The sequence below is a fragment of the Terrapene carolina genome, unplaced genomic scaffold, assembly GCF_002925995.2.
Source record: "Terrapene carolina triunguis isolate 2854851 unplaced genomic scaffold, T_m_triunguis-2.0 Scaffold58, whole genome shotgun sequence".
Taxonomy (NCBI): Eukaryota; Metazoa; Chordata; order Testudines; family Emydidae; genus Terrapene; species Terrapene triunguis.
This window is the reverse complement of record NW_020664409.1, coordinates 32,065,286-32,075,183: the sequence shown is the minus strand read 5'-3', so window position 1 is coordinate 32,075,183 and position 9,898 is coordinate 32,065,286. Positions and strand designations below refer to the sequence as shown.

General features: G+C 40.3%; 1 protein-coding gene across 2 annotated transcripts in view; it reads right to left on the bottom strand.

Annotated features, from left to right (window-relative positions):
- Positions 1 to 9,898, bottom strand: part of LPIN2 (lipin 2) — a 62,679-nt gene that overhangs the window by 39,349 nt on the left and 13,432 nt on the right. The window contains exons 1-2 of one of the 2 annotated variants that reach the window (XM_024201584.3): positions 7,632 to 8,022; positions 996 to 1,196 (exon numbers count right to left, since the gene is read on the bottom strand). In XM_024201584.3, coding sequence (XP_024057352.1) covers positions 996 to 1,196; positions 7,632 to 7,718 — 288 coding nt within the window. In that variant the 5' untranslated portion in view covers positions 7,719 to 8,022. Of the gene's footprint in view, positions 1 to 995; positions 1,197 to 7,631; positions 8,023 to 9,898 lie in introns of those variants that run through there. The other variant, XM_024201585.3, reaches the window with a different exon arrangement.

The window sequence follows — 9,898 nt, the reverse complement described above, 5'->3', positions numbered from 1 at the left end:
CCCCCCCGAGCACCTCGCCGGCCAGCCAAGCACCGCGCCTCCCCCCGAAGCGCCTCGCCGGGCCGGGCAAACCCCCGGAGCGCCGCGCCACCCAAACCCCGCCCCTCCCCCCCGAGCGCCGCGCCGCCCAAACCCCCGGAGCGCCGGGCCGTGCCGCCGAATCCCCTGCCTCCCCCCCCAGCACCGCCAAAACACCCCCCGCACTGCCCGGCTGAAACAAAACAAAAAACACCGCGAGTGCCCCCCGCCACACCAACATTGGCCGCCCCTTCTAAGGTGCCACCCCAAGCACGTGCTTGGTCGGCTGGTGCCTGGAGCCGGCCCTGCATTTGAGACAAACTGGTGGATTTGACTGAAGTGTGAGAAAAACCCCTGAACGTGTTATAAGACTCTTTTGCAACTTTGACTGCTATAAAATGTCAGAGTATTGATTACATTTCTTATAGCATCAAGAAAGTTACAGGAGGAAGAGAGTAACGACTAACACATAAACGTCCCTAAGCATAAGTAATCTGCAATAACTGAGGTCCCAGTACTACAATCAGCCACTTGGATCCATGTTTCTTCAGCTAGCAGCACTTGGAAAAACCTCCCAAAAGTCTAAGGCCATGGAAAGACTATACATCCCTTGGGCTCATATTAAGTTTTCATAGCTTAATGGGTAGCTCTCAGAAATCTCATCTTTCCTTCCTGATCTGCACACACTTATCTTTGCAGTGCTCCATTCCTTATCAGATGACCGTGCAGCCAAAGATTGTCTATTAGACCTCAAAACCATCATCTTATACCGCCTGTGTGTGAAAGTGTTCTGGCCTCAGCATTGCTGCAGGTTGTGCATGCGTAACAGGAAAAAATATATAATTTTTATTTTTTATATATATATATATATATATACATACATACATACATACATACACACACACACACACACTTATTTATATTTCCTTTCAAGTGACAGGTCCATTCCCCAGGCCCATGCCATTTGCTACACTTACCACTTTTTCCTTAGAACGCAGAACACCAAGCTTCCCAAATCGGACATGGAAAGGAGAACACTGGTATGTACCATCCTGCTGCCGAACCACAATTACATCGATGCATCCTGAAAGAGTGGCCTGGTTAATGCCTTTATATAGCTCTTTCACAGTAACTAGAACTTGTCCTGCAAGCTGTCCCACGTAATTCATAGTCTGAGACTGAAAGAAAAAAAAAAAAAATTAAGTCAGATATTTGTACCAAATTTCATCTTGCAATGTCATTTAATTGTCAACGAGTCTGTTTACTATAAGCCACATGATTAGCATAAGTCTTTTTACAGGCACTCCACTGACTGAACTTTGAACTCCTCCACAAAATAGAATGACAGTTTTCACATAGATATCAAAATGAACCTATATTAAAGAATTTAAGCTAACCTATGAAAAACTATTTAAAAACTATTTTAAAAGACAGACTTCTAATTTATGTTGTTTTCAATTCTGAAGGCCTAGATTCAAGTCCTGCTTAGCTTCCCAATGGAACCCATTGTGGCTGTTTCATTCTCAGAGGACTGCCTACATAAAAATCTTAATATTTTTAATACAATTGTTCAGACAATCTTTACTGAAGACAACAATGTCACAGGTCAACACCACAACATATTGACAGAACTGTATGGAGAAGCTTCTGGTACCTCCACAATGTCTGGTTCTTCCTTCATTTTCACCACACTAATTTATAAACAAAGTTAAAAAAATTATAAGAGTATGAAAGTTACTTACATTCAGTGACTTACTTGGAGACAAAGTGATGTAGAACAAAAGTGAAACAAAACCAAGGAAGACAGATAAGAAGTGTAGTCCTCCTCCGACACAAGATTAAACAACTGCCTTCTGAAGCAGGAACTGTATGTATTTGCTAGTAAAGTCACCACACATATGCAGTGTCAAGACTTCTCTCAACATAAAACATTCAATGTATCAAATCCTTTCCAGAGCTTTTAGGAAAAGTGCTGCCACTCATCTGCAGCAGCAACCACAGAGTGCAATAAGAAAGATTTCTACCTGAAATAAAGGGACAAGCAGCACCACTCTAAAGCAGTTTACACAGATGCCTCAATTCACTTTTAAATAGAAAAAAGTTACAACAGAAGACCAGGCATTGTAGCTAGACGTGACAACATACTTTTGACAGTTAAAAATTGCTTGCTGGAGACAATATATCTGAATTAAAAATAGATGAAGATATAACATGTTCAGAGAAACATCAACATCCAGCTACCAACATTATTAATATAAGGCTTGAAAAACCCACTCACCAGGGACAAGTAGGCAACTTTTCTGGTGACTGCTCTCAACTTCTACGGAACCTAAGCTTTTATTTAAAAAATGAATTTCCATCCCTTAAGTTTATGAAGATAGCCTTTCATACACAAAGAGTGTAAACTGATTCACTATTACCTTCCTAAGCCTGCAGACAAATATCCAATCCCTCAGCTACTTTCCATAGCTTTCACACAATTTCAGCCCAATGAAAACAGACCTATTCTTTCTATTTTCACTGTTCTCATTCACAGGGCCGGCTCCAGGCACCAAGCACCCAAGCTGGTGCTTGGGGCGGCACCTGGAGGGGGGCGGCGCGGCGCTCTGGCTGCCGGGGGGAGAGCCTAGCCGAGCCCCCGCCGGGGCTCGCGGCCCTGCCCCCGGCGCTCTGGCCGCCGGGGGAGGGGGGGGGGGAAGAGCCGAGCAATTGTAATAAGCTATGTGTCCTTGCCCCTCCCTCCCTGTGTTATCAGGCCCTTACCTGATTATCATTGCTACTCATTGCTGTCTCTGTTCAGTGTTTGTTAGCATAATAAAAATGCATGAATTGAGTACAAGAGGCTCTTTATTCACTGTGCACACTGTGGTTGGTGGGGGTTTAGTTTACAGGGCAGTACATGCGAAAAAGGGGGCAGGTTGGTAAGGAGCAACACACAGAACTGTCACATCAGTGTTGGATCATTCATGAAATTGGTTTTCAAAGCCTCTCGGAGATGCAGTGCGCCTCGATGTGCTCTACCTATTGCCCTGGTGTCTGGCTGCTCATAATTGGCAGCCAGGCGATCTGCCTCAACCCCCCACCCAGGCAGAAACTTTTCCCCCTTAACTTTCACAGATATTATGTAGAGCACAGCAAGCAGCAACAACAATAGGAATATTGCTTTTGCTGAGGTCTAACCTAGTGAGTAAATTGCGCCAGCGCCCCTTTAGACATCCAAAGGCACATTCTATCACTATTCTGCACTTGCTCAGCCTCTGGTTGAACTGCTCCTTACTGCTGTCCAGGCTGCCAGAGTACGGCTTCATGAGCCACGGGAGCAAAGGGTAGGCTGGGTCTCCAAGGATAACTATTGGCATTTCAATATCACCAATGGTAATTTTCTGGTCTGGGAAGAAAGTTCCTTCTTGCAGCTTTCTGAAGAGACTGGAGTTCCTAAAGACGCGCACATCATGTACCTTTCCCGACCATCCCACGTTGATGTCAGTGAAACGGCCCCTGTGATCCACTAGTGCTTGCAACACCATTGAGAAGTAGCCCTTCTGGTTTATGTACTCTTTGGCAAGGTGGTCTGGTGCCAAGATAGGGATGCGCGTTCCGTCTATCGCCCCACCAGAGTTAGGGAACCCCATCGCAGCAAAGCCATCCACTATGTCCTGCACGTTTCCCAGAATCACTACCCTTCTTAGCAGAAGTGAATTGATTGCCCTGGCTACCTGGATCACAGCAGCCCCCACGGTAGATTTACCCACTCCAAACTGAATCCCGATTGACAGGTAGCAATCTGGCGTTGCAGGCTTTCACAGGGCTATCGCCTTTTCAACTGACAGAGCAGGTCTCATTTTGGTATTTCTGCACTTCAGGGCTGGAGAAAACAATTTACAAAGTTCCATGAATGTGGCCTTAAGCATTCGAAAGTTATGCAGCCACTGCTCCTCATCCCATACCTGCATCACAATGTGGTCCCACCAGTCTGTCCTTGTTTCCCTAGCCCAGAAGGGGCATTCCACTGTGTCAACAAGCCTGGCTGCCGCTGCCAGTATGTGCAAATTGCTCCATTCCATGGCTTCCATCACAGCTATTTGTGTGGCATCACATTCTTCCGCGAGGCTGTTCCTGGCTATGCTCTGCAAATATCGCAGGACGACGCGCGAGGTGTTTGTGACGCTCACAACAACAGCGTATAGCTGAGCTGGGTCCATGCTTGCTGTGCTATGGCGTCTGCACAAGTAACCCAGGCTTAGGCGTGAAAATGATTGTTTGCTGTTGCTTTCAGGAAGGGAGGGAGGAGCCAAGAGCATCATGGGAGGCTGACGATATGTACCAAAACACTTCACGAAAATGTTTTTGTCCCATCAGACATTGGGAGCCTAACCCAGAATACCAATCGGGAGCAGGAACTGTGGGATAGCTGCCCACAGTGCATCACTCTGAGTCGATGCTACCCATGGTAGTGGGGATGCGCTCTGCCGACGGAATGTACATAGTGGGGACATACACCATCGATTTTGTAAAATTGGAGGCTACAGATCAACTGTAATAAATTCAACCTAATTTTGTAGTTGTAGACAAGCCGTAAGAAGCAGGGGGGGGGGGAAGGGGGTAGAGAGAGATGCAAACGCACAGCAGCATGACAGAATTATGGAGACCAACATGCAGCTGCAATAAAGAAGCTTGTGGGATCTCTTCTAGAAATTAGCATTTTTGCTACCTTACTGTAGCAATAACAGCAGAATTATGTTTACAAAACAGCAGATGTAACACTGGAGGTCATGAAGAACATTTATCAAAATTGAAAGCCATTCAACTATCTTAGTTATATATGAATTGTCCAGTTTGTTTTTTAAATAAGTTGCAAATCAGGTATTTAAGTTTCAAGTGCAAAAAAGAGACTACATTTTAGAAGTCAGGCTCTTAAGAAGAGATTATTTGGGGTAATGAAAACTACCGGTAGTTATTTTAGTAGATCCAAATTGGGACATGAAATTGATCAAGTAGGGGGGCAAACACCACTACATACCTAAGAATGTATAGCTGCCCGGAGTCTCAATATGTCAAGAGGACCACAGGTTTTCTGGATCTTTTTTTTATTGTGATTTAGCCATTCAAAGAGCATTCTGGAAAGCCTAAAGTAAGTAGTACTGAATTTGACAAGTAGCAGCAATGTCATTGCTTAAATACATGCAGATGCTTCACCAGTGTGAGAGAAGCAGTTCTGACCACAGATTTAGAAATGCTACAAGGAAACTTTTGCAGTAATGTTTCCCCTCTTACTTTCAGGCTTATATGGCTAAAATCTCACATTGTCTTGACTGCAGACAGAAAAGAAAGAAACCATCTTCTTTGGAACCACCTAAAAGCAGTCTAGTTTCCATGGCTGGTATAAAAGGTGAGAGTCTGCTGGAAAAGCTGAGTTAGGCTTAATGAATGTGACAGCATTTAAAAAAAAAAAAATTATTTTAGCTTTCATTTGTCCCTGGGAATCAGAACATGCATGCTACCTGCCGCATTCAAACTCTTCCCTCTTGACTTCTGAGTAATAGCCAAAAGTTAAATTTTAGTCAATAATATAAAAATATTGCTGAGTTAACAGCAGATTTTAAAGGCCCAGCAATATTGAGGGCTCCAAAGCAGAGGGGAACTTCTTGTAACTTTTAATGCTCAAGGGGTCTTGATTTTTGAACACTTAAGTTATATGCTTGCATTTGTAAGATTCTCTATAGTTGAAAATATTCAAATATTGGTGGAGCATGCTGTGGCTCTAAGCAGGAAGAAAAAAAAATTGCATCGCCAGAAAACACTGCCCTACAGTATTCAAGGTTTTTCAGGCAAAAAGCCATGACAGAATGCAAAAAGTTGAAACTGCCTGCTCTATCTTCTATTACGACAAAGTGTAACAGTAAATACAGAACTAGGGGGAAAGTTACTTACTCTGGAAATGAAGCCACATGTTTATGAAACTAAAAATAGCTAGGTTATGTAGCATAGCTTGTTCCACGCGCAAGATACTTAATCCAATATTAACTAAATTAACTCTCCACACCCCTGTAAAATAGATTTTACAGTTCGAAGAACTGAGGCGAGTAGCTTTCACAATGGCAAATGGGACACAACCCAGGAGTTTTCAGCTCAGGCTACGTCTGATTTATTCTAGACACTAGAGGTTCAAATTACATTTTTAAAATACCTTCAGCAGGAAACTCTCAAATTTAAGGAGTTCCAAATTTAAGTTTTGAGGTCTGAGGCAGGGACCATGTCTGTCTGCCATAAAGCATGTAGCACACTTTTGAATAATGCAAAAGTAATACAATGTACATTAATATGCATTGTTTATAGTTTAGGAACTTTTAATGGAACATCTATATGCAAGCACGTGACATAACTGGAACAGCATCTACAAGAAGAGGAAAAACTTCCTGTGTATTTGTGGCATTTCTTCAGTGCAACAATGGAAAAACAATTTATCTTAATTTTTTAAAACCTAGCTCAGAGTCCTGGTGTACTCCATCTGGTTTACTAATGCAACCTTTGGTTACCTAATTGTATTGTTTGGGAAATCCAAAGTATTACACGTTGTAAGATACAACTTTTTCAATCAAATGATACACAGTTCACATTATATACACACAAGCTACTGACAGGATGTTTCCGCTACAAAGGGAATGAATCATAACTATCATGAAAAAATCATGTCAATGGAGGTCTTAATGGACAAGAGAATTAATTGTTCTATTGATTTCACATTGTATCTAGTGCAGTGTGCCTTCTGAGCTAGTAATAAAGGGTTGCTCCTTTTCATTACTACTACAGAAAAGGGAAGAATGGAAAAGAAAAAAAGAGTGTAGTCTTGATTTTCTTCAATTTACCTGGTTTTGCCCATGTAAAAATACATACTTATTATTAGGTAGGAGTTATGTTTAACTGGATAGAATTGTCATTTAGTCAAAATTTTATTAGATTTGTTCCTCATTTATAAAATTTTTATTAGTATCTTGGTCACTTTAATTAAAGAGTTTTGTACATATTTAATTACAAGATCAGCAAAACTATAACTTCAGCTATAATATTCCAACTCAAATACAGTAATTTATTTGTATTTAGTTATAATAAATAATACAGAGGACTGGCAGCTTCCAAATGGCACTTGAGAATAAAAATCCTAATTTAAAATAATGTTTTTTAAAATGTTTCATTAATTTTTACTTTATACTCCATTTTTCAGTTTGCGTATAAAAATTAATTTCTAACTAGGTCACTTCATATTCTTTATAGCAAAAGTTAACTGGATATACAGAGGTATATCTAACAAAGGAACTGGGTATGCCAAGGTATACATAGCAAAAAACAAATATACATTTTGCTCTTAAATAAACATAACAAAAAAAAGATTTAGAAGTTGCGGTTTAGCATCTAGTTATGAAAGAGAATGTGAAACCAAATCAAGTCTGCTGAAGTTCAAATTAAGGTTTTCTAAAGAGTATTGCAACTCAAAAAGAACTTGAAACTAAATGTTTTTCTGACAGATCCACTGTGACTATTAACTACTTCACTGTGCCACACAAAATGAAGTCACTATATTTATAGTAAATAAGGATATCAGGGACAGAACTCACCAAGATACCAGAAGGGATTCCTTCATGTGCAATGAGTGCATTCTTGTTTATGTCATCTTCAATATCAATCTTTTCTGAGAAATACATCTCACCAAAGAAGTTAACTTTTCACAGTACAGGTAAATACCAATCTAAAAAGCACAACATTATGTTGTACCAACTTTTTCTTCTTAAGATGGAAGCAGAATTTTACCACAAGTATTTTAAAATAGTAAGATTTTCTCCCCTGCAGTCTTTCCTTCCTGAGAGAGGTTGATGTTCAGTCTACTTTCACACGTAATGGTATGGTTAAGTAAGGAAATGGCTATTTAGAAAAAGTCACATAGAAACTCCTTCACCAATAAGATTTGCTTGAACTGTCACAACCCCCTTCCTCTGTGAGATAAGAAGTAACATGAATATACTTTAGCATATGTTTGTACCGATAGTGTAATACAAAATCATTTACCCTAAGTCACATGATATTAGATGAGACTTCCATGTAATGAAACAGGGATTTAGTTAATGATTCTTATGCTTTGTCAACACTACGCTGATTTAGATGTTTTGCCATTGTAACTACCACCTGTAGCAATGTTGTGAGCTTTAGTACAGATCGCAGCTTCCTGTGGGTACAATTATATGACACTATCAGCCATTCTACCCTGGTACTCCATCAGCGGCTAAAATCAGTGGAGTTGAACTGAAGATTTACGTTTTAAAGGAAAAAAAATCCTACTATTCAACCCAAGTCCTGGCTCACACAAAGGTTTTGTACTAATTTAACTATTTCAATTAGGGTGTGATTTTTTTTTTTACTGAAATAATTAAATTGGTACAACCCCTAGTGTGCATGAAGTTATACTGGTATAGTTTATCCCCTACAATTTATAAGAATAAGCTATACAAATTAGCACTTTTATACCAATGCAACAGTATCCACACCAGGGTGTTAATACCACTTTAACTATACCTGTATTGTGGTGGTACAACTTATGTGTTTAGACAAACCCTAAAAGTTCACCATGTACCAGAATCACTATTTCAGTAAAGGCAAAGAAAAAAAAACAACTTTTTAATCGGAGAGAGTGTAAAGCAGCACTACTTCTCTAATTAGTATCAAGGCTATATGAAATCACTGAGAAATTCAGTACAAAAACAAAGCAAATTTCTCCTCGAAGCCTAGGTGACCTTGACCACATTATGAAAAATATGAACCATCTAACATAGAACGTTAACATTTTTCTTCCACACAGCTTTCATCAATCTCGATCAACTGCAACTGAAAATAAAGAGGTTGTAACTACCACAGAAGTTTCTTTAACTTCAAATTTACATAATTGTTTCTGAGAGGTCCTACATGTTGAACCACCATCTCCATTATACCCTCCTCTAAAGTAATCAATACATTAGACTTGGATGAAGGCAAATTAGTTATTGATTGCAGCCGAATGGCCTCAAGAATCTTCTCAAGAGAACTTCTAGAGGCCACAGGTGAAGCCAATCTAGATGAATCTAAATTTTTGCCAGAAAGATATGCAGCCTTGATTACTGTCCCTCACTTGCAGTAACTACAATGAGGATGGACAAGAGCAGACTCCACTTGCCCTCAGATTTTACAGTCACCCGTCCCCCACCACTACCACCTTCATTTAAGTCAGCAACTAGGACTCTAATGTGACAATGTAATTTTTAGTCCTTTTTGAAAGCAGAACCACACTGGAGAGAGAAAAGCATGTTACTAAAAGTGAAATAATTTTGAGGTTCAGTATCTCACACTTTGCTAGTCTAGAACACATCATTCAACAAATCAAATTCCCAGTTCTCCAGGCGTACAGAGCATTAGTCCTCAGCCCTGACAGCTGGTAGGACTTTGGCCCTAGATCAGTAAGAATTCAAAACATGTAAATCCCAAACTAGAGTAATTTTTATTCACTATATGTCTGGAGTTTTTAGTGGTAAAAATACCAACCAGTTTTGAAGTTAAACCCACTAAAAGCAGCACACAACAATTCTGTAATCTTGATAGGATTAGTAGTGAACTTTGGGTACACTGAGACACCCCCCACAAAAAAAAATCCTAGTAAGGACAAGCCCCTCCCATCCCCAAGTATATTTGGGGTCTGTATTGCACATTGAGCACGGCTAGTGGTAAGGAAACCCTACTTGCAACTGACAAATGAAGTACTTGTCAAGTTTGCAGGGTGGATAAAAATCAACAATTAAAATAAAAACTGATTTTTTATTTAAATTGGATTTTTTTGATAAAATGCTTTTTGAGGGAAAAA